The sequence below is a fragment of the Stegodyphus dumicola genome, chromosome 1, assembly GCF_044657685.1.
Source record: "Stegodyphus dumicola isolate Sdum_Otavi_A_Nest chromosome 1, ASM4465768v1".
Taxonomy (NCBI): domain Eukaryota; kingdom Metazoa; phylum Arthropoda; class Arachnida; order Araneae; family Eresidae; genus Stegodyphus; species Stegodyphus dumicola.
This window is the reverse complement of record NC_140768.1, coordinates 192603531-192629311: the sequence shown is the minus strand read 5'-3', so window position 1 is coordinate 192629311 and position 25781 is coordinate 192603531. Positions and strand designations below refer to the sequence as shown.

General features: G+C 36.9%; 1 protein-coding gene across 3 annotated transcripts in view; it reads right to left on the bottom strand.

Annotated features, from left to right (window-relative positions):
• LOC118203294 (endothelin-converting enzyme 1-like) overlaps window positions 1-25781 on the bottom strand; it is a 260831-nt gene that overhangs the window by 58321 nt on the left and 176729 nt on the right. For all 3 annotated transcript variants that reach the window (XM_085824282.1, XM_085824273.1, XM_085824278.1), the window contains exons 15-17: window positions 14313-14353; window positions 14148-14199; window positions 11484-11554 (exon numbers count right to left, since the gene is read on the bottom strand). In XM_085824282.1, coding sequence (XP_085680408.1) covers window positions 11484-11554; window positions 14148-14199; window positions 14313-14353 — 164 coding nt within the window. The remainder of the gene's footprint in view (window positions 1-11483; window positions 11555-14147; window positions 14200-14312; window positions 14354-25781) is intronic.

The following is a 25781-nucleotide window of genomic DNA, read 5'->3' as shown; positions in this document are numbered from 1 at the left end:
TGTGACTTTGTTCTTTCCCCGGTATCACTCATCCGGCTCGATTTTACGACACAGCGGTGAAGGGTCGGTCCAGCAGGACAGGTCGCTCTTTGAACTTGTCGGGCAACTCCTTGTCAACCTCTTCAAGCGCATGCGCGCATAATAGAGTGCAGTTGCTAGAAGTCTTGCACGTGCTTTTGTTTCATTTTGAACTTAGCTGCACGGTACTTAGCCAGCCTTTAGTACACCCAAATTTTTAACATTGATCTAGTTTTTCACTGTGCATTTAACTTTTATTCTATTATATTTACTTTTTTAATACTTTTTCATTATTATTATAATTTTTATACTTATTTAATTTCATTTTCCTGTAAATTTTTGTTTGTGCTCATTTACTGATAGCCATCTATTGTACTATTTTTCCATACCTTGTTATCTTCGTTTAGGATTTATTTCTGTATATGCAATTATTCTGTGTATTGTATGCATTGTATAAGTAATAGGTTCTGTTCACAGCATTCAGTTGACTACATTTGGCATTTGTGACGGAAATTAATGAGTTTTCTGTAACTTCCATACACTTCTCATTTACTTGTCACCTTGTATCCATGCACGCTAACTGTTGGCAGCGCTTCCATTGCACGCACTTATATTTAATTGTTCGCTTTTTATTGTAATTCTGCATATTAACTGTCATTGCCTGCAACTTATGTTAATACTGTAGTAACTAACTTAAAAGTTTTCTAGCCCCATTCAGATGAGATACTGTACTCGTGAATTTTATTATTATTATTTCTATTGTTGTCTTTATCAGACTAGATGTTTTCTGAAGTAATTAGTAATTATATTTGACTACCTATGCTTGTATTTACCTATATGTAATTCTTTTTCGTCATCACAAGACAAAGCATCTAATAGCACAATATAGTTTCACTTCACGGTTTAGAGCCGCAATTCTCTATTACATGTACCGGGTTCAAAATGGCAAATGAATCAATATCGCCGGCAAAATCGACTACCTCGTTTCTTACTAACACCTCTCTGATTACTTCCCCCTCATCTGAACAACCAGCAACATCAAACTCAGAAGCCCCAAAGAAAGCTGACGCATTCAATAAGATCTGCGATAGAGTAATTACATTTCTTACTGCCAAGAACGCGGCTCACAGGCTAAACAACGCTGATTGCAACACCCTTAAAATCTGCCTCAGCAACATTAGATCTTTGCTCACAGAGCAAGAACTTTACATAGCTAATTTGGAAGGGCAGCTTGCAGCTTCACGCAACAACATCTTTGTTCAAACCCCCTCCACTAGGACAATAACAGCCAAAGATAAAGAGCCTAATCTTATTGAAGAAGACCCTACGCTATTCACTGAAGTAGTTCAACGAGGAAGGAAAAAGGCAATACAGCAGTCTAACCTGATTTCTGCTCCCCCCTCCTCCAATAATATCTTACGCACAGATCCTAAACTTAATTTACCATAGGACGTTCTCCTTCTTCGACCTAAGGATTCCTATAGAACGTCTGAAAGCGTTAGGATCCACTTGGCAACTGAACTTAAGGCAGCGCAGCTCGGAACTAAAATTGTTCAAATACGCCCTACGCACAGCAGGGAACTTCTCATTAGGTGCAATTCCATTTCTGATATTATCTCTATCAAGAACGCCATAGAGGAACAACCTCTACTTAAAGATTCCATTTCTCTCAGGTTTCCACGTCCAAAGCGGCGTGCTCTTATACTATTTGGAGCTCCAAAAGAATTCACGGGAGAGCAAGTAGCGGACGCGATTTCTCAACTGGTACATAACACGGAGAAAGACGCTATTGTTTCTTGTAAGTCTGTCAAGAGTAGAGACTCAGAGAGCCAAAATTGGATTCTTGATATAGCTCCAGCTCTAGAGGAAATTATCCTTTCTCTACGTAGAATCTACTTGGATTTTAATTCCTGCCAGATTAAAAAATTCTTTAATATTACCAGGTGCTATAACTGTCAATAATTTGGACATATCAGTAGAACGTGCAAGTCCAATTCAGCCAGGTGCGGTCAGAGGCACTCGATTGAGAAGTGTACTGCGGAGGCAGAGCATTGTAACAACTGCTCTCACTCAAACGCTCTCAAGAGCACAAATTACAGTATAAATCACCAGGCAAACGCAAAAACATGCCACACGTACAAGGACATTCTTCAATAATTTCGGGTCTATTCATAGACCAGCACCAGCAGGGATTTGTTCTCCCTCGTCTCTTACGAGGATTGAAATGCATGCAATGTAATCTGCAGCGGTCACGTGCGGCTACACTGAATATTATTCAGATTATGGGACAGATGAAGGCAGATCTCCTCATGGTTCAAGAACCTTATACCACCTACGGCAAGATCATAGGTTTGCCCAACACAAGCAATTGCTTTTTGTCTGGAAACTCCTTAGCAGGCATCATTTACGAAGGTCCTCTTTCTCCAACATTACTCCTGAGCACTGAACATTCAGTCACCATTATTCTGGAGACATGCAATCAAAAACTCTCAGCTACTTCATCGTATTTCCCTCCGGGTGGGGATATTGAGGTACCAATCAGAGAACTTGAGGAAAGACTACCATTTCCAGCATCATACGGTATTTTTGCGGGAGACTACAACGCCACGAGCCCTCTATGGGGAGGCAGGAGAGAGGATGCCAGAGCCACCCACATGATTGACTTCATGGCCACTAACAATTTGATCCAAATTAACGATTCAGAGTCTCCCCCAACCTTTTGGACAACCAGATCAGAAGGTTGGCCTGATCTTACCATCACTACGGCCCTCATGGCCCCTTACATTCAGAACTGGAGGGTCGAAGATATCCTCACAGCAAGTGACCATCGCCTAATTACTTCTAGCCTAGATATACCAATCAGCTATTTGGTGAGAAAACGTTACAAGACTATATATGGAGGTCACAAAAAGTTCCTAGACTGTCTTGCACCGAGAGTCCCGTACATTACTGTTTTGCTCAATAACAGCTACAATCAGCAAACCCTCGATGAAGCTTATGATCAACTCTCCAGACGATTGACGTAGCTTGTCGTACAGCTTACAAAAGCGTATAAGAGCAACCTTAGAACACACTGGTGGACCCAAGACCTACAAAAAGAACGAAGCCGTCTAAGAGCTCTACGAAGGCGTGCGCATGTCACCCAAGAACAAGCTCTTAGAAACTTACGTATGCAGGACTTTAGGATGGCGCGTGCCATCTATAAAAAACACATATACCAAGCGAAGCTCTCTTCATGGAGAAATTTTTTGTACCGAAACTACGCATTCTTACGGACAAGCTTACAAAATCTCGATGAATAAAGTGTTCAGGCCTACCTCACTTCCACGGAGTATCCGTCCCCCTGCCAATTCAACAGCAGAGGTAGCCAAATTTCTCCTTGGCAATATCTTTCCTGATGACGATCCGGATGAAGACCTGGAAAAACATCGTTCCCTACGCCAAAATTTTGAGAATTACTCTACATTTGGTATGCAAGACACAGAACCTCCTCCATCCAGAGCAGAAGTTGACCGCATCATAAAAGCACTCTCATCTCGTAAAGCACCAGGTCCGGATGGAGTCGATAATCAAGTGATTAAAATCATCTTCCAAAAATTCCCAATCTTAATTTTGGCTTTTCTGTCTGTATGCTGGCGTCTCCGGTTTTTTCCCGCTGGTACTAAGACGGCTGAACTGGCCCTTTTTCTAAAACCAGGAAAAGACTCTTTCCTTCCATCCTCATATAGGCCAGTTTGTCTCCTGCCTGCTCTGGGTAAACTACTTGAGCGAGTTGTACTCGGTAGACTCGTATACTTCATTGAACGATCTAAAAGCCTTCAGAATCAATTCGGTTTCAAACCAGGTATGTCCACGGAGCACGCATTGAGTCAGCTGTTGGATATAATACTCACTAACGAAATAGAAGATAAGCACACAGCGGTCGTATCCCTCGATATTCAAGGAGCTTTCGACTCGCTGTGGTGGCCCGACATCATGAAAAGTTTGGATGCCCTCAAATGCTCTGCTTCCATAACACACCTGATTCGCAGCTATCTTGACAAAAGACAAGTTTTAATGACGTTAGACAGGGAATTGGTAAGAAAAGGTCTTAAGAGGGTATGTCCGCAAGTTCCTGTCTTGGACCCGTTCTTTGGAACATAGTTGCTAACTCAGTTTTTTCAGTCTGAAAACAAAGAAGGAGTAAGGCTTTTAGCATACGCAGACGACTTTTTACTCATTGTAGCAGGCCGAAGCGACCTTAAAATGCGAATTCAGGATAGCCTTAATTTATTTGCTGACTGGGTGAGAGAACATAAACTGAAACTCTCGGTGCCTAAAAGACAAGCACTCATTATTAGTCGAGGCTCTCCATTACGTAGAAACCCCTGTCTGAAACTCTTGGGGTCCTCCATTAAATGTGTTAAACAACTTAAGTACCTAGGAGTAGTAATAGATAATAGACTTTCCTGGCAACCACACATCTCTTCTTTAAAGTTAAGAATCAATAGACTGACTACTTCCATGCGATCAACAACCTCGTTAAGATGAGGTATCCCATGTCACTTGCTTAGAATATGGTACAAGACAGTAGTGGAAAGAATTATTCTATATGCCGCTGCTATTTGGGAAACTAACATCTCTTTCCAAATGAGACGTTCACTACTCTCCATACAGCGACACCAGCTTCTTCTCATTTGCAAGGCTTATCGTACCACGTCCACGGCAGCCTTACAAATTATCGCAGGCACGCCGCCACTGGACTTGTTAATTGAACGAGAGGCTACAGTGGTTAACGTAAGCAGACTACGACACACCATGAGTCTCTGGGGACAAATTTATATCCGTACTGATTATGGGCATCACACACTGCAAGCTACCTGCCACCCTGCTAAAAATAACCTTGTGGACAATATCTACTTTAATAGAACACGGGACTTGGGATTTGCAAATGGTGTTTTCACTGATGGCTCTAAAACTCCAGGGGGGCACGGGAAGCGGATTTTGTATACTATCTGGAGGAGCTTTAATGTATGAGTGGAAAAGAAAGCTCGCTTCTGAAAACTCTGTCTTTCAGGCGGAACTCATAGCAATCAGAGCAGCTCTTCTCCACCTAAAGAATAATCCCACAGTGCCCAATATCATCTACACAGACTCAGCCTCAAGCCTCGCTGAGATAGCTGGAATTCGTTCTCGCAGTCCTATTGTCAGCAGCATTAGAGTCATTCTAACACACATGCCTACATCGCAAAGACCCTCACTCATCTGGGTGCCCGCTCATACGGGAATAGAAGGAAATGAGAGAGCAGATGTTCTCGCAAAGGAAGCAGCAGATTCATCCACTTTGCGAGAAGTCCCGACCCTCAGACCAGTCTCGGACCTAAAGAGTCGGACATTCCATTATCTCCTAAGAATAGGGCAAGAACGTTGGGATCAAGCCTCCACAGGAAGACGTGTTTACAACCTCATTCCCAAGGTCAAGACAAAAATCCAAACTAATAGCAATTACATGACGTATTTCCTCACTGGTCATGGGCCCTTTCCTTCATACCTCTGCCGCTTTGGCTTTAGAGAGAATGGTAACTGCGAATGTGGGGAGGAGGGTCATCCAGAACATTTTGTGTTCTCCTGCCTACACACAGCACTTAACAGCCTCAAGCAACCAGGAGCCAGATTCTGGCCAAACTGTATAGCATTAACTCTTCTTGAAATGGGACATTTATTAACCTGAAAACAGAATAATTGCTCTGCAAAGCCTAGCAGTATGCACGTTAGAAATATATAAGCTAGTTCAATGTGTCAGCAACAGAGTATGTATGTTCAATATGTAATTTTGTATTTATGCTATGCCAGGTTTTCATACACAAAGTTTGTACTGTACCTGAATGTTGTACTGTATCTGTACATGTTTATATCTTTTATTTATGGTACCTAATTTATACTAAGGATCACGCGTACCTCAATGTCATGCTTCTTGTAAACTTTAATTATCATGATAACGTATATGTATGGGTGTATATATCAATATGAGAGTATGTATACTTCTATTTGTTTCGGAATATCTATGTATGTAAGTTTGTATATATCTGTATATGAGTTTGTATTTATATGTATAAACATATATTTTGATTGTACTCTTCTTCAAGTGCCTTGTATGCACATGTATATATTTCTTTGTACATTGCTGTACTCTTCTTCAAGGGCCTTGTATGCACATGTATATATTTCTTTGTACATTGTTGTACTCTTCTTCAAGTGCCTTGTATGCACATGTATATATTTCTTTGTACATTGTTGTACTCAAGTGCCCTTGTATGCATATGTATATCTCTTTTTTTGCATTTTATGCCCAGGGCTGCGGCCTGGTAGCTAGTGGTTGACTCCTGCCGAGTTGGTAACCAATTCTGCATGGATATATCTATACCTGTGTCGGAAGCCAACTCAGCGGTTTACCTCCTCTAACCACTATTCCGTCTGGGTGGCATTAACTTTTTAAACCATAATGAACATTTTGTAACAGGAGTTATTGGACTGCTGGTTATATAGAAAATATAAATGTTATATTTTCCTAAAATATTTACCGCTAATAATGAAAGTTTTTTCATAAGATTCTCTGCCTTATTTTCAGAAACTTTATAACTGGAAGAATATGTCTACAGTACCTTAGAAATAAAGCCCATATCCTCCTTTTCGATCGCCTTATTCAAGGTCTCCGAGAATGAATGCTGGGATTTGATGAAGACTCTGTGCAATATGTATATATATATTATGTGAAATGGATTGAAAGAGCTTTTATTTAATTCAGTTATTTTTAAAGAAGATAATCAAAATTGGTATCCTTTAGTAGGTGCACCATCACGACAGACGTCGTGAAGATATTTAATTCCGGCAACATCTGGTGTTACGTGTGTAATTGTTTTTGTCATTCTTTTCTTCAGGTTGTATGAGGCTCTCAATTCTTTCTTTAAAATCATAATTTTTAAGAAAACCACAGGAGAAAAGTCTAATATTCTTGCGGATTTATTTCGAACCAAAGGATGGGCCCATTTTTGACAATTTTCCATTCTGAAAATCGAAATTTCAGCTTGTCTCGCATGATGTTCAGAATGGGATGATGCTCCATCTTGTTGAATGATCTGATACTCAACTTCTGTTTCCATTTGCTGGATCTGAGGAAGTAAATCGTAAGGGAATCCTCAAGGGAAAGCGAACCGCAGCATGTCCAAGTACGTACTAAAGTTGATATTAATTTCAACAAGGAGCCAAAAATCTTGTTACTCACCATATACTGACCAAATCTCGAATGTATTCATGTGGCGCATACTTATATGTATCTCTTATAACCTCAAATTCGCCAATTGTGCTTGTATGTAAATCAGTCCAATTTTGTATATGGAATGTGGTCTCTTCCGGGATAAGAACATGTTAAAGAAATTTTGGTTCCTCTAGCTCATTGACGGCATAGGTAAGCCTAACGTTGCTTATCCTACGGTTTGACAAAACTCAAAAACTGTATCTAATAGAGATAAAACTTCAATCGTTTACGCGTGACTTAAAACCCAAGTAGCACGGTAACGTCGTAACGACTTCGCAAACTGGTTGCGAGCCGTGTTGCAATATGTCGTCTTTAAGACGCTCGGATGTCCGCGAAACTCCACTGTTTTGCAACCGTTGTAAAGACGTCTTTATTATGTCTTTGCAGATGAGGTTTTTTGTCGCATAGACGTCGTTATTGCCTCTTTTGCAGGTGATATTTTTGTTGTGAAAGCATCGTATCACGACGTCTTAACGACACCTAAATGTTCGCCAAATTCCACCTTTCTGCAACAGTTGTGAAAATGTCGTTACTATGTCCTTGTTTTACATATTGATTTATGCAGAAAAATAAGCTTAATAATTAATATATTTTTCTTCTTTTTTTTAAATTTTGTATTCCTTATATTTATCTAAAGTTTAAATATTTTATCATTTTCTGAAAACCAGAAGATAATATATTTCTTCTCTTTAGACTAAATATGCATAATTAATAATAGCTTTAATTATTTTCAATACTTTAAACTATATTTTTAAATAACTTAAATTCTAAGTTACGATTATTTAAGATTTCATCATCTTTTTTTTCTTAAGTGTGGGTAATTATGAAAGTGGTTATTATAAATATATAACATTAATAGTAGGTTTTAAGTAAATAAAACTCAATTAGACATGAATAAAAGTGTATATGTATATATATATATATGGGTAAAAAAAGAGCGTTTCTGATAATCATTATCACATTTATTTCTGTTAAATCTCAGAGATATTGAAAATTGCCCCTGTCATGATAAATTAGGAAGCGGTTCTTAAGGTAATATAATCAGTATTTTACTTGAATTCAAGTATAAATTTATTCACGTTTCACAGTAAAAAATACAACCATTAACTTCTATATCTCCAAGATATGCAAATGAAAGACTGTATAAAGTAGTTAATAAATCTGATCAAAAATATTTCATACAAAAATATCCCTAAATTTAATAACTTCCCATATTCATATCTAAAATGGGTACTATTCGGTTTCGAGGGCCGTAAAAAATCGCCAAACTATTGTTGATGCCAATGCTGCCAAAAATAATTGCGGCAAGAAAGGAAGTACTATAATAGTAAACAACTATCTAAGATTGATGTTTTAATTTAGATGAAAGGTTAATTTCATATAATACTTTTTTATTATTATAATTTATATGAAAAAGGCTAAACATGACTTAATGGAAACATAAGAGTAAATAACTATTTCAGATCATTATTATAATTTATATAAAAATTGCTAAACATAACTGAATGGATGCCTGCATCGCTATTTCGCTACCGACTTATCGCTAAAGAATAATTTCATCTCGTTGGTTGTTCAAACGTAATTTTCTATAATGAATGATGCCTTTTCTTTGAAACTATTCTCGGTAAAGTGCAGAATCGCTCACTTATTTGTTTGCCGCTTTTTACAAGGGTAAAAACAATTAGATTTCTGTCAATTTTCTTTTAGTTTTTAAGTGAAAATAGGTCGATGTGTACATAGAGAAAGTCAAGGGTGTACACAGTGCCACTTTTGTGCAATTCTATGATTTTTTTTGAAGTGAAAATAGGTCGATGTGCACATGGATACCGAGTATGTGCAATTCTTAAAAACGCGTCAAGCAGTGGGTGATTCTGCACTTTACCCAAAATTCTATTGCCGACTTTTCGTCATGGGCAATTCTCAAATTGTAAAATCCATAGGATATCAAAAAAGGATTTAAAATCAAAAAAGGATTTAAAAATTAAACTAGTATTTCAATGGCGTCTTAAGAAATATAGAACTATATAAATTTACGCAATCTGAAATCAATTTGGCGCTTTTGCGCATACATTTTCGCTGCAATTTTTTTACGGCCCTCAAAACGGAATAGTAGCCTAAAATGAAAAAATAACGGAACAAACAACATACATCACAGCACTATTTAAGAAAAAACATGAACTAGTAATGTTTGAGGGTATAAATATGAGAAGGAAGGTAACAGAACTAAAATTTCCAATTAATAAAAAAAAATTGTGTTTTTTAAATAGTAAACAATTAAAAGTGCAATAATTATGGATTGCAGTATTTACTAGTTCTTAACACCATTTCTCTCGATCATATGTAATGTATTTACTTATTTTTAGTTTCTATATTTCAGAATAGAGGTAGATTACAATGATTATTTCATGCACTTTTTATAATCAATAACTTTCCTTTTGTTACTGTACAGAAATAATTTAAATAATATACGAGAGTATACGATCGCAAGCTAAGTACGTGAAAGTAAGCTCTTCGTTAAATAGCACAGAATGAAACTTGTTTCTATTTATTATAAATCTCTTTGTTATCACAAGCACATAAAAAGTAAGCGAAGGAAATACTTAAATTTAATAAAAATAAAACCTAATTTCCAACATTCATTTATTGAGATAATCTAATAAACATACATAACGCCGTACTTTTAATTTTTCTCTTTCTTTTCTTATACTATAGTACTAACAGTATCAGGACTGGTATTCCTCTTTACTTGCTTTGGAAACATGAACTGTCCTGACTCGGAACAGGGAGCTTACTCAAGCTATGTTCGATAAATTGTGAAGTAGACAATACACACAGGAAGGGTATACGAAACCCTTTATTTTTCTATCTTTACAGAGCTTTCCGGAACTTCGGAATACAGAGACCAACCACTTGTGGTCTGAACGTAAGAATATAAAAATACTAACTAAAACTCTAACTAAACTAACTTTGGATTAATATACAAGTGCCTACTTTAAGATTGGCCGTTAATTAACAAAAAAGCCGTATGTAGTACAGAGAGCTGCTAAAACTACGATACGTTAAAAATTATCAAGAGGATTAAACCTCTGGCCTTGAAGGCAACCAGCAAACGAGTAAAACTACTATGGCCAGCGGCCTGCTTCTAATAACTCCTTCCTCTCTCTTGCTTGGCAAAAAGCCACAACTTAAGTACTTGGCGTTAGCAAGACAAGTTTGCATAAATAAGTAAAAGCTTTTAATTCTGGCCGGAAGTAGAAAATAAGAAGTGATAGTTGATAGTAAAGATTTAAAATAAAATAAACGTTAGTAAAACTTAGGATCCTTACAACAGCACTATTTGTCAGACAAAACTAGAAACTAAAATTTATTCTTATGGAAAGGGAAAAAAACTTCTCTTGCGAGGTACGTTTTCGTGGGCAGATCGTGCTCTGACACTGAATTGTTGATTCTCTAAGATAAATAACCAAATTAATGAGACAACGAAAACCATATATCAAAATAATTGCTTAATATAAACTAAATTATTGCTTAAAATGTTAGAAAACGATTTTAAATGTAGATGTTATTCGATGTTAATGAAAAACGTATTGCCATGTGATATAAATGATCTAAACAATAAGTTTAAAATCTGTTAAAATATAAATCGTAGAATAATAATAAAAATCAAAAGTACTTTTTCTTGAAGAATCCCAAAACATATTCATTTTATGCAAAGTACCCCAGAGATATTTTCATTTTGTATTGCAATAACATTATGTTTTACAGTTATTTCATTATCGTAATTTTGTATTCCAGAACACCAGGGAACCGATCATAAAAATTATTTGCTAACCAATATCCTAACAAGAAGACTGCATGATCTATATTTTCAAAACGTATTTACCACCAAAAGCGCAGCAATCCAAAATTTAAATAGTTTTAAATTTTGTGAGATCGGACAGAGAGAATGGTACAAACACAAGGTTCTAGTGCTAATTTTCTGAGAGAAAAATTTAATTATTATGAGTTATAAAATACTTGTATGGTCCCTTAAAGCATGAATCCTAGATCCTAGTCTTGTGAACCTAGGTAATAATCAGGCCTTGATGACGATCATTTATTATGTGTAGACAGTAGTACCTTTGATCGTTGAATATAAATATTTGACGCGCAAAAGTATTGCCATACTCACCAAAGAAGAGGTTGATCTCGTGACCGATTTCATGCCCAATAACGGGTCCCATGGTTGCGTAGTTCAGTGGTCTAAAAGTGTTATAAAATAACAATTATTTCTTCTAATACTGAAAATCCGATATCAAACAAAATACACCTTTATTAAAAAAATTTTTTAAGAAGCTATGTTTGATTAAGCTAAGCCATTTTATGAAGCTATGTTTGATTAAGGAAAAGACCTTCAAACTATTTAACAGGCAAAATAGGTCTTACTCTAACAATGAAATTTCATTCCCAGTCCTGCAGGTATTTAAGCGGACTGAGTGATCATACGCTGATTTCAAGTTAGTGGACTTCTATGAACTTCACTGAAGTACGTCCTTTGTTTTCTTCACTTTTTCTTCTTAAACTCGTGGCCATCCAAAACTTGTTCCTTTACACAGAATTCAGTTATCTACAGATAACGGCACCACCGTCAAATATCTCGAGAGCGCAGATTGCCTTTAGCTGCGTTTCACAATTCCTAACCTTAAAATAACTAGCTGAACGTTGAGAGGAAACAATGTAATCAGAGCGCCCTGCTGTTAACTGTTCAAAAATTAAAATCCTACTCTTCCAAACAGTCAGTAATTTATTCCGTGAAGATACCTGAGGAGACGAAATAGGACTTCATAGTTAGTTCATTTTTTTTAGATAACTCTGCATTTATTAATGATATTAAGCAGAAACCAACTAACAGTCAGTAGTCTGCTTTCAACCCTTGATGTCTTTTTCCGCAGCCCAAGCTAACTAATAATATGATCTGCAAAGTAACCCTTTTTTCAGTCACGGAAAGAAACAGGAATTGAGTTTTGAAATCTGATGCTTAAGAAAATTATTCACATTTTAGTGGTTTTAGCAGAAATGTGCTTGCGTTTAAAAATACGTATATGGATGAATGCATCTTAGAAACTGATGTCCATCTTATCATAGAAACTGATGTCCGTCTTCAGAATTTTCGAAGATAACACCATAAAAAACTATATTTGAAGAACTTGTTGCTTTGCATAAGAATCTGCAATGCTTTAACACGCATTGAATTTGAAAAGTGTAAATAAAACATATTCAAAATAGTGTTTAGGGTTTTATGTGTTTATATGATTTTTTTTTCGCATGTTAAAAAAAAAACTGCTAAAAATTATTTGAAATAAATATATGCCCTGTCTTGAAGTAAATCATATTTAAACATTCAAGGACGCATTATTAAAGACTGACCGAAGAAAATATATTATATGGCCAGCAACACCAACAAATTCTTTAAATTCGACTTCTCCTATTTAGAAGATGGCCGCTTCTGATACTAAAGATAAAAATGGCTGCTTCTGATATTAAAGATAAAAATAAGCAGGAAATATTATTAGTTTAATTGACATTTTTCGTTAACTGCGAGAATTTTCTATCGACAAGTAGAGAGAATATTCTTTTTTTTTTTTTTTCTTTTAACACATTCATCAAGAATGGCCAGTATTTTAAGTGCCAACATGTCGCAAAGACATTATATTCTTTCAAACATCCATACCTTCTCCGGGATTCGAACCAGGGTTCAAGAAGTACGTCACTTGTTTCCATTAACATAATTTTTTTTCGTTTGCATAACATTAATTCATATGCAATGGGCTGCTGAGAATAAGAAGTTTTAGGACATGTTACGAACACTTTGTACAAAATCTAGTCTATCTTAGTACTGTCTGAATTGATGACCTTTAACCAATGTTCAGGAAAATTTTTAATCCCGACTATGTACAGTTGAAATGATTTAGAAGCAAAGAAGTCTGCGACCTCCACTGTGTGACATTATCATTGAAAGCGGGTAGGAATGTTTTAAATCGTTCCGTCGGATTAAGCCCAGCTCATTCATTTCTCTACATCCAAGTTCACATGAGTTCTGCGCAGTCAATAGCTGAACGCCGATCTAAATGTGGCTGATCTTTAAACTTGATATAGTTATTATTGGATATAGATTATAGAAGTACGTGAATCAATAGTTTACATTTCATTCTCTCATTTTATCCTCCTTGAATACGTTGTTAAGATAATAACTTGACTTAGAGACACTGTGTTTAGGTTTGAAGGTGAAGAGCTGACAGCCGCGAAGAAAGTCTACTCAAAGTCAAGCTAGAGCTGATAATTAAAGGTTGAGTTTAACCTGAATGAATTCTTGTCTGCCTCATACCATTTTTGTATATACACTGTAGAAGAAATTACGACAGCATTCTGGTGAAGTAATTTTTCTGCCACAGTTTCGACTGCTGTCTAAAATGTATACATATATATTTTCTCCAACGACATTTAATGAATAGTAAATTTTTGACCGTGAGCAAAGGAATTTTGTTTATTATTGAGATAATACTAATTTTAAAGCTTAAGAATTTAATTGCACCTGCAGCTGATAATTTCAAAATAATTTAAAATATTTATGATTTGCAGTAACAAAAAATCTTTTCCTTTTCGTTTGTAATACGTGCATGTGTATCTTATAAATATATTAAAATGAAACTTAAAAAAAGAGCGGGAACTATCCGAACTTTAAGAGAAGCGAATATTTAAATAGGTTTGCTTACAATTCAAAACATTAATTCGACGAATTCTTAGGAATCCATAAAATTACAGGATAGTTATAAACTAAAGAAAAAAGGAAACTTACTCTGGTAATCTGTGCAAATACACTGGTGGTAATAGAACACCGAGCCGCAAATCTGTAAATTTTAGTTTTAAATTATTCTACGTTTAATAAATCTTAAATATAATAAGTACGATAGAAAAAAGATCATTTTCATAAATAAAAAGATTATAAACTTTTATTTCGTACCTATATGTCCATCATACTGAAAGGCGTTGAAGACGAAGGGGCTAAAATATATTGAATGAAAAGTATGAATGGAATTACGAAGGTAAATAAATTAATGAATAAATAAAACAAACTTATTAATGCGTGCTGTTAATAGCAACCAACTTAATAGCTTCACTAAATTGTTACATAGCTTATTATGTTTAGCGATGACAACTAAGATGTTCAGATAGTCTATCATTAAGCTGGTGGTTAGTATATGAATCTGCTACCTTTAACAAATGATAGCTAAATTTGTTGTTGTTGCTGCTAATTCTCTTGGGGCAGGAAAGCCTACACCAAGTCCAAGGGACCTTGCCGCACAAGTAAATCATCTTGCTCAGTCCCGACAGTTCTCTCAGAGAGACGCCTATACAATCCAGTAGGTGAGTAGGAGAGGCTGGGGGGGACAGAAACACGAGGGGAGAGTCCTTTCCGCCCGCTGAATATTGCATCGAAGATGCCCGCTTCTGAATCTGGCCATGGCCGTTTGGAGAGACCTAGTTCTTTTACTCAGAAGTGACAGGCCTGGTTGCTCAGAGATATATCATTGGTGAGCAGGAGAAATTTTCTACACCATGTTCGTATTATTTTTGTAGTAGGAATGTATTTCAGTTGGGCTTAAATCAGTAGGAGTGGATGTAGGGAGATTACAACCCTTTCTTGCAAGATCGTCAGCTATTTCAGTACTATACACCCCAGCATAGGACGATATCCACTAGAGATATATTGATTTAGCTGTCCAAGCTCGAAAAATTTAGATATGATATTCTGACCGGTCTTATCCATGATCTTAGACCAGTTTTTAAGGTACTGTATGGAGCTTATACTGTGTGTTAGAATCCATATAATGTCACTACTCGAACAGAGAGCATAATCAAGTACTTTGCAGATGTGTGGCGATAAATTCCGATATAAAGACGGAGCAATGATCAGAGCTTCTGATGCTCCATCTGATATCTCCTTCAGGTGTGTTACTATAAATACCACTCCCTGCTCTACCCTTATATCTGATCTACTTCCATCTTTATATATCACAAAGGCCTGGGCAAGAATATCATTAATGATTTCAAGAACCATTTGCCTGAGGAGTTCCGGGTGATGGTTGCCCTTGACAATATTAGTCGACAATTCCTCAAGAGTATTAGTATGGTTATGAATGAAGTATCTGGAGCATAACGGCTAAAGTGTATAGATATATATAGATGATCTATATAGATGTTTCAACATTAAAATTGATAAAATTCGAATTCCACACATAATTAAGTGAGAATTAAGTGAGCTGTCTTGCTTTAGACGTTCATTGCTTGTCCAATTTAAAATAAAGGCTGAGGTCCAATTATATGGACCGAAACTCTTGAGCTTGTTAAAATACTTGTAGGATTTCACCTTAAAAGACATTGCCAAAGGCCGGATGTCCGCCTTATAGCGAATCACATCGTTTGGGAACTATTTCTAAGGCCGGTGAAAATTCTCGCCGCACTGAGCTGTACTCTCTCTAATTTCCTCAAAGATTTGATAACCATATTCAAGGACAGGGCGGACTAAGGTGATGTAGGTTATTCTAAGAGTAGAGGTGTAAGAACCCTAGTCTCTACCCGAGATATACTTCATGATCCGAAGTCTTTTTAATCCGTAGTCATAGTAAAGCAATGAATAGATACTGTTAACGATTTTTTAATATATTTTCTCGAATGGCAACAACAGGGTATTTTGATGGAAGCCGATTTGAACGGTAATGTTTTTTTGAAGTGCGCATAGTAATTTTGTATTTCAGTTGTATGGTATCATCATAACGTTGTATCCTCTCATCAGTGATATGTACGCAATGCGAGAATAAAGATTTATTAATATAAGTGAAGAATATTTCTTAAAGAAAGTAAGTTAAGATTGAAGGTTTATATTTATTTTAACTAACATTTATTTTTAAGTTTAAACTATCTTTCCTGTCAAGCCTTACTTTCTCCTGGAATTGCCAATGCCAGAGTACGTAAATTTTAGTAGAACGCGCAAGGATTCAAATTGTCTGCGGAAGTATTCTGAGTTAAATAGAAGGGAAACGAGTTCGAAAGTGTGCTTTCTTGCTTCACGAGCGTGGAGGTGGCTAGTTAGAAATTGAAGAACCACGCCTTTCGGCCTGTGTGCTTGCCTCGGCAGATTGTTAAATCTTTCAACGTAATATTCAGAAGTTTGCTGAATTGTCAGCGGTATCTTAGAACGCGGTTAGGTTAGTTACGTTTAGAGAGCCTCGTAGTTACTCACTTGTTGTTATTCTTTTTTTAGTTTCTTATTTTTATTTTACCGCCGGGTCAACGTAGTTTGTGAGCGTCAAGAGCACGCATCTGTAATTTCTAAAGTTGAATAAAAAGGGATTTAAACCCTTCTCAAGACTTTGCATACTTTCCAGTTCATAGCATTCACCACTATTACTGCGTGCAGGTTGGAAGCGCGCAACATTACATTGGCGCCCGAACACTTGTCGAACTGAAATGGCCGAAAATTGGATGGAAGCTGCTGGACAACAACAAGAAATGGCAAGCCAATTGGAAGGATTTGGATACCTGGTCCAGACGATGAGAGCGTCAATGAAGCCAAACGTCAATTTCGACGGAAAATATTCGGTGGCAATATTTCTAGAAGGCCTTAAAAATCACTTCCAGCTCTACCCTGTGCCTGAAAGACAAAAAGTTGCCATCGCCATATCTGCACTAAGAGGACAGGCCTCGCTATGGTGAAAAAATATAGGCAAATTTTTATTAGGGGAATTCGGAGGCCAGACATATACATTTGAAAATTTCAAAAAATCATTATTAAAGGCCTTCCCCATAGTGAAAGACCGAGCAAGGCTAGAAGCCGAACTATATAGTTTTTATCAACGGAATAGAAAAGAGTTGACGGACTTTATTCTGCGAAAAATTAAGCTGACGGATATGCTGTATGGGAAGAAACCCAACGCGGAGATTATTGAAATAATGTTACCAAGATTGCTACCTGCGGTTCAAGATTACTTTGAAATTAGAAACCCAAGCACATTGCAGGAGGTCTTCGAATTGGCGGTGAAGTTCCAAAATCGCAGAATAGCGGAAAAAGCTAGAGGGGCATCGTATTCTCAAAGTATCCGAAGGCAATCTTCAAATGAGCAGACTAGAAATGCAAACCGCTCTTATGGGGGAAAGAGCTATCAAGCTAACTCATCGAAGCTCGAAGGTCAAGGCCCAAAAAGGAAATTTGAAAACAACCGTCCGCGTACCCAGAAGGCAGAAGTTGAAAGGAAAGCTTTAAACGAGTAGAGGGGCCTGTGAAAGCGAGGGTCCAGACACCGGAAGTTTTGAAAAAACTCTCAAAAAGATACTTAAATACGGTCATCGAAAAAAACTCACATTTACCAATTATACAAGTCCTGGTTGGCGATGTACCAGTAGAAGCCCTCATCGATACAGGAGCAGAAGGTAATTTTATGAGTGATATTTTTTTAAGAAGAACTTTAATAGGTTACGATTATTTAAAAATAAAAACACAGAAATCATAGCAGCGCAAGGACAAACTTGTCAATGTATCGGAAAACTATCTTTAAAGATACAGGTTCAAAACGAAAGCCTTAAAGTATTAATTTTGGTACAAAAAGTTTGCAAAGTCCACTTATTTTAGGTATGGGGTTTTAAAAGCCGCGAAGGCCAAACTCAATTTTCAGGAAAGTTCTATTATGCTGGAGATGGATCGGAGGGTGGTGGAACCAGTGGAACAACCGCAAGTCGACCTTAGCCATTTGAATGACCATGAAAGCCAAGCCATCCAGCAAGTGGTGAGTACTTTCTCAAATTTGTTTTCAGAACGGCCTGGTAGTTATCAAATAGTTACGCATGATATACAGTTAACTGCCGACAAACCTTGTAGGACTAAACCTTACCGCTATGATAAACAGAAAGAGCAAATCATAGAAGAATATATTCAGGAAATGTTAAAGAACCAAATAATTACGCCCATAAATAGTGAGTACGCGAGTCCAGTCGTACTATGTAGGAAAAAGAACGAGTTTCCTCCTTCGGATAAAAGGGTTTGGAGGTTTGCTATCGATTACAGGAAACTTAATAGTGTTACTAAATTCCCAGTTTACCCTTTGCCGGTTACAGAGGAAATTATTAGAAACATTAAATCTACAAGATACATGACTACGTTGGATTTAACGTCTGGCTACTATCAAATAGCTATGAGACCCGAAGACATACATAAAACCGCGTTTATAACAAAATCGGGCACTTATGCATTTTTACGCATGCCCTTTGGGTTGTGTGGGGCCCCATCAACATTCCAGAGAGCTATGGACATTTTTCTAAAGCCTGTCCTAGGAAAATCAACTTTAATTTATCTAGATGATATAATTATAACGAGTAGTACGTTGGAACAACACATTAATGATCTAGAACAAGTTTTTAAATTATTAAAAGAGGCCGGTCTTACAATTAACGCCTCAAAATGCAAGTTCGCAACTAAAGAACTTAAATATCTGGGTTATAAAATTTCGCAAAGGGGTATAGAAATTCAAGATTCAAAAATAAAAGCAATCAAGAATTTCCCACCTCCCAACACCGCCAAGAAACTTTCTTCTTTCCTTGGGCTATGTTCTTATTATCGGTCATTCATAAAAGATTTTGCTAATATTGTTGAACCCTTGTTAGTAATTAAAAGAAAGAAAAGTAAATTCACGTGGACAGCAGAAGCAAATACCGCATTTGAAAGGTTAAAAGAAGCGCTCATCAATGCCCCTGTTTTGAAATTCCCGGAGAGGGACGAAAAGCTGGAAATTGGAGCAGATGTGTAGGACTATGCTGTGGGTGCGGTTCTTATGCAAAATGGCCATCCTTTGGCATTTTTTAGTAAAACGTTGAACCCTACACAAAGGAATTATACAGCTACAGAGAGAGAAACATTAGCCGCATTAATGGCTGTACACAAATTTCGAGTTTATTTCGGCAAAGCGCCAGTAACAGTCTTTTCGGATCATGCGGCTGTTGGTAGACTTCATTCGGTGAAAAACCTAACGCCCAGGTTAATAAGATGGGCTTTAAAACTTCAAGAATATAATCTCATAATTAAATATAAACCGGGTAAAGAAAACAATGTAGCTGACGCACTTTCTCGTATAAAACTGGACGATGAACGAAATGAACTCAAATGCGCTGTGTTGACTTAGTTTTTTTATAGATTCTAGAGAAACAATTATTCCTGAATTGAAAGCTGATCCTGAATTTGGAAGTATCTATGCATATTTGAAAGACTCCGAAAGCTTTGAGTACACAGATATCGATGCGATAAGAAATAGAGCAGAAAACTATGAAATAATAGATAATTTATTATTTTATACGAAAACAACAAACGAAAATCTCGAGTACAAACCAGTCATCCCAGCCTCGCTTCGATTAAGCATTTTTAAGGAATTACACGACGCGAAAACAGCGGGTCATTTAGGGGTCAGAAAGACTTTAAAAAGGGTACGCAAGGCGGTATATTTCCCGCAATTATACAAAATAGTAACTGCGTATGTCAGGTCCTGCAATCAATGTCAGTTAATAAATGATATTGATTACAGCCCGGCCGGGTACTTAAATACCATTCGCGCTACATTTCCGAATGAAATTTTAGGCATAGATCTTCTTGGTCCTTTCCCCCAGAGTGAGTTAAATAAAAATCGTTTTCTTTTAGTAATTGTAGATCATTTTTCAAAATGGACAGAAATTGTTCCACTTAAACGCGCGTCAGCCAAAACAGTCGCAGATGCATTCTTACACAGATACATTTTAAAATACGGTGCACCGACAAAAGTCATTAGTTATAACGGTAAACAATTCGTCAGCCAAATATTTGAAAATATTTGCACTGGACTTGGCATACGCCATATTAAAATGGTTCCGTATAGACCACAGGCAAACATCGCAGAAAGAGTTAATAAAAATATTGTAAAAATAATTCGAAGTTATGTTAGCACACATCACAAGCGCTGGGATGGCGACATAAATGAGTTAGCTTATGCTTTAAGAACGGCAAATCACGATACTACGGGAAAAACTCCAACAGAATTATTTTTAGAACAGAAGGTAATTACGCCATTAGATGAATTATTCTTTGTGCAACAAAGAGAGCAAGAATTTAAACAAAAAGATGTGCAAAAACTTATTGACCAGGCGGTTAAAAGCTCGGATACGGCAAGAAATAGACAAAAATTATACTATGATAAAAAACGCCGTGAAGCAGATTTTAAAGTTGGGGATAAAGTATTGAAGCGGAAATTTTCTTTATCAAGTCCCCCAGACAATTTTACTGCAAAGTTAGCTCCAAAATTTGAAGGCCCCTATGTAATTCAGGAAATCAAGGGAGTCGTATTGTACCTTAAGAACGAGAGAGGGGAAATGTGTAAAGCAGGTGAAAAAATATTATAATCAAAATGATTTTGAAATCCTTAAAAGTTTCTTGCAGGACACAAGCGTAAAAGAAGTAGAAGGTCATGAAGTAACGTCACCCGTTGCACCACCCAAGAAGCAGAGAACTGAAGAGAAACCTAGCCCTGCTACAAGTCATGCGACGGTACCGAAAAGAAGAAATGAAAACGTTCAGACTCCAGCATTTAAGAGATACAAGAAAGCAACGCCGCCGCGTAAAGAAGCTTTGGTAAAGAGGAAAAGACGACCTACAACGTATCGCAGTAGAAATTCTGCATAGAGGAGAACGCTTCGAAGGCCAGTGTTGCATCAGGTTCTTCTATTTACAATAAAATTAATGTAAAATTCCTTACCTGCTGCATCTTCAGTGTTCTCGACGCCAGGCTTCTAATAATCACGTTTTCCAGTAAGAGTTTCTATTACAATTAGCAGGCCATTATGTCTTTTAATTATTTATTGAAATAAAAAGCTAATATACACTATTTACAAGGTAGGTGATAATTATTTTAAAACAGTACATTTTTAGTTCTGAGTCTTTACGCTCCTCAGAGCGGTTCCAATCTCGACTGCTCCTCGGAACTTAATTACAGCAAAAGTAAAGGAAGAGATGCCCGCCACCTAGTGGCAAGAATGTGACATCCTCCCACCTTTTGATTTTACCTCGATAAGATGGGAAAATCAAAACAAAATTTATCAATAATCAAACAAAAATTCAAGTACAACTTTCACAAATATGAAAAGTAACTAATGCTCTAAAATTAATACTTACAAAGAAGGATTACACATCTAAACATTTTCTGCATTACATTCATACCATATCCAGATAACATGTGCCAATTGACTACTGTTAGGACAATTAAATTTCTAAAATACTGAAAAGAAACAAAAATTAGTATAGCAATTTAAAAATATGTAACAGGGTTTACAGTTTTACGTCCATATCTAGTTTCATAGATAGTTCATATCACTGTCACACTTATAGGCAGAGTTTTTTCTGTTCATGGTGAAGTCACTAAACAAGTTAGGTCTACCAAGTTCGAGAGGATAAATACGTTTCACAGGTCTTAGGAGTTCACCCGTTGCAGTTTTCACTTTGACAACACGTACTTCGTTGTCTTTCCCAGGATATAGTTCTACAACACGATCTATTGGCCAATCTATTCTCTTCTTGTTGTCGCTGCCGACAAACACCAAGTCATTTTTGTTGATAGTCCGAGTAGATCGTTTAGATGGTTTTTGCACTAGGATAGCTAAATATTCATCACGAAATCTTTTGCGGAAATGTTCTCTTAAGTTCTGCAAGAACTTGTATCTTTTTGTCAGATTAATGGTATGCAGGTAGTCTAAGTCAGGCACTCCGACGTCGTGCACATCTTGTAGAAACATTGAAGGAGTTAGTACCGTCGTAAGATCATTTGGATCTTCTGAAAGGTACGTAAGGGGTCTTGAGTTAATTACTGATTCGATATCACAAAGTATAGTCAACATTTCCTCATAAGAGACACAGGACTTGCCGAGAACATTTCTCAACATCTTCTTGACTGTTTGTACCAACCTCTCCCACCAACCGCCCCACCATGAAGCAGTTGGGGGATTAAACTTCCACTGTATTCTCATACTAGTTGAATGACATTCTATTTCTTTCCAATCTATCGATCTTAACAGATTTTCAGTTCCAACGAAATTAGTACCACTGTCGCTGTAAATAATACCTGGATGACCTCTTCTGGCAATAAATCTCCTTAATCCCAAGATGAACGCATTTGTTGATAAACTTTCTATCAGTTCAAGATGTATCGCGCGATAGACCGCGCAAGTAAAGAGCAAGATCCATGCCTTTTTTCCTTTTCTGAAATAAAGAGGACCGGCTACATCGACTCCGGTCACTTCAAACACCAGAGCATCTCGAACTCGATCTTCAGGAAGAGGTGCTGGAACGGTCTCTATATTCTTTGCGCTATATCTTCTACAGCGAACACACTTCATAAGAACTTTACGTACTGTTTTTCTTCCTCTCAGGACCCAGAATTTCTGTCGAATATTGGCTAGTACGAATTGCACACCAGCGTGGGATAGTCGCAAATGGTAATCTAAAATTAACCTATGAACTAAGTCATGATTTGAGGGCAATACAATTGGACAGAGAAAATTTTCTTCTTCCTCTCTTCTAGTAATCTTGGTCTTTAACCGAATAAGGCCATCTGAGTCAAAAAAGGTACAAAGGTTGCTAACTTTAAGTTCTTTGCCAAATGCTTCTATTTGTATTATCTTGCATATTTTCTTTTCTACAGTTTCTATTTCAGGGACCGTGAGTTCTCCTGATTGTTTAGAATCTGGTCTTCTGCAGTTGTTGATAAATCTGCATATCCAAGCAGTTATTCTTAACATTTTATGGTAAGATGAATATTTCTCAAAAAAATGTTCTACCCTTTGCGTATTTAGTGCAGAAATGACTGATTACCTTTTTTCTGAATTCACTATTTCCATGTCCGGTATTTCCCTTTGTCTAGGCCATTCTTCCTGATTTTTCTTCAGCCAGTCGGGGCCCTCCCACCATCTAACTACTAAAAGTTGTTTAGCGGTGCAACCTCTTGATGGGAGGTCAGCTGGATTTTTTGTTCCAGCAATATGTTTTCACGTTTTTGGATCCGTCAGATTCCTAATCTCCCTGACTCTGTTTTCCACAAAGACAGCCCAGACAATCTCTTCCCTTTGAATCCATGTCAAAACTGTTGTAGAATCCGTCCAAAAATGCGTTTCCACATTTTGCCATTGTAAACCATTTAAAACAGAAGAGCATAGTCTGGCACCTATCGTGGCAGCTATCAATTCCAGACGAGGGATCGTAATATATTTCACGGGAGCTACCCTTGACTTCGATGCCAACAGATGAACTTCAACTCCAGAATTCGTCACAGTTCTCAAGAAAACTGCAGCAGCATACGCATTACTACTGGCATCACAGAATGTGTGAATGCTGCAGAACTTCCTATTGTCCTTGCTGGAATGTATCCAACGTAGCAGGGATATTTCTTTTAAGAGAAAAAGGCTTTGATACCAATTCACAAAATTTTGTTTTGTACTCTCGTCGACTTCAGTATCCCAAGAAATTCCTGTTTTCCATAGGTTCTGCAACAATACTTTAGGATACAAGAGAACAGGACTCACAATACCAATAGGATCAAATATTTTGTGTGTTACAGCGAGAATTGTTCTCTTCGTTATTATACCCATTTCAAAATCTTCTAGCCAATTCAGATTCAAAGTTAAATTATCTTTCTGAGAGTTCCATAACAGACCCAATACGGGTGAAATAGTTTCATGTTTCAAGTTATCTCCGTTATGTAACCAACCTCGAAGATTAAACTTTCCTTCATACATTATTTCTCGAGATTTTTCGATGAACTGGATCATCTCGGATTCTTTGTCAAAACTGGCAACAACGTTATCTACGTAGAAGCTACGCAAGAGTTTAGCTACCATCTCCGTATCATATGAAGAATTTTTCATGTACTTTTGTAGATGGAATTCTATAACAGCTGCCAAAAGGAAAGGACTACTCTTAACCCCAAATACTACCCTAGTATGACGAAATATTTTCGTTTTCCTTTCTTCCACATCATTCCACCAGAAAAACCGAAGCCAGTCTCTATCTTGAGGCCTTACACTGATCTGTAAGAAAGCCTTTTCAATGTCTGCTATAGCAGCAAACTTGCCTTCCCGAAATCTCAACAAAAGAGATGGAATTAGTTCTATCAAATTTGGTCCACACTCCAAACACTGATTTAGAGAAGGAGACGATTGTTTCCTCGCAGACGCATCAAACACCGGTCGAATTGGTGTTGAGCTATTTTCTTTGATCACCGGTCTATGCGGTAAATAATGTCCATAGTCAACCGCAATATTTTCTTTAACTTCTTCGATCACTCCTAAGTTACACCAATCATTAAAAACTGCATTGTATGAAGAAAATAAATTTTGAGATAAAAGTTTCTGGGTGGTAGATTGTAGACGTTTCAACGCTAAATCCTTGTGGGTGGAAAGTGGTACATGATTCTCCGCCCACGGAAGTGCGACTTCATAACGCCCTTCTTCGTTTAGAGATACAGAATTTTCGAATTGCAATTTTGCTTGCAAATCCCTTTCCTCTCTAGCCTTTTTTGTAACTGGATCTGTTATTCCGATAACATCAAGCCTCCACAGTTCTGACAGCGTGGCATCAGAAATATGTAAAGATAACGAAAGCGTGGAAAAGGAATTTTCTATTTCGTAATTGTCAGTGTTCGCTTTCCCCATGACTGTCCACCCAAGTCTTGTGCTTACAGCAACTAATCTTCCCCAAGGAAGAACTTCGATTTTACCTGTAAATAAATTTGCAGCAACATCTGCCCCTAACAACAAATGAATCTCTTGGGGATTCTCCTGAAATAATCTGCAATTTTCAAAAACATCACTGACGTAAATTCCTCTTCTTCTAAGTTCCCTAATCCAGTGTATATTTTTGATTTTAGGGATCGAAGAACATATTTTTCTTTCATCCAATACATTGATTTCGCAATTATACCGTTTATCTACGCTACCCAATTTTATTCTATAACGTTTATGTTTTTCCGAAACTTCTATGCCACCGAAAAGTCCGTGGGTTACACTTTGTTCACCTGAGCTTCTTAATTGTAACCTTTCTGCTGCATACCTGCTTATGTATGAGTTTTGACTTCCGGTGTCAATTATCGCTCGAACAAATTGGTTATTCCCTCTTCCATATATGCGAACAATTAAAGTTTGCAAATATACTTCTGAACATCCTGCTTGATTTGAAAGTACTTTATTTTCTATCTGTTTGTCTTTTTTAATTTCCGAAACCTCGACAGAAGGATTTTGTTTATTACACATAATAGTTGCATGTTGTTTTTTACAAATAGAACAAGTTATTTTTGTTCTGCAGTTTTGAGCCAAATGGTGTAATTTTAGGCATTTATAGCAAGCACATTTTCTTTTTAAAATGTCCTTTTTTTCT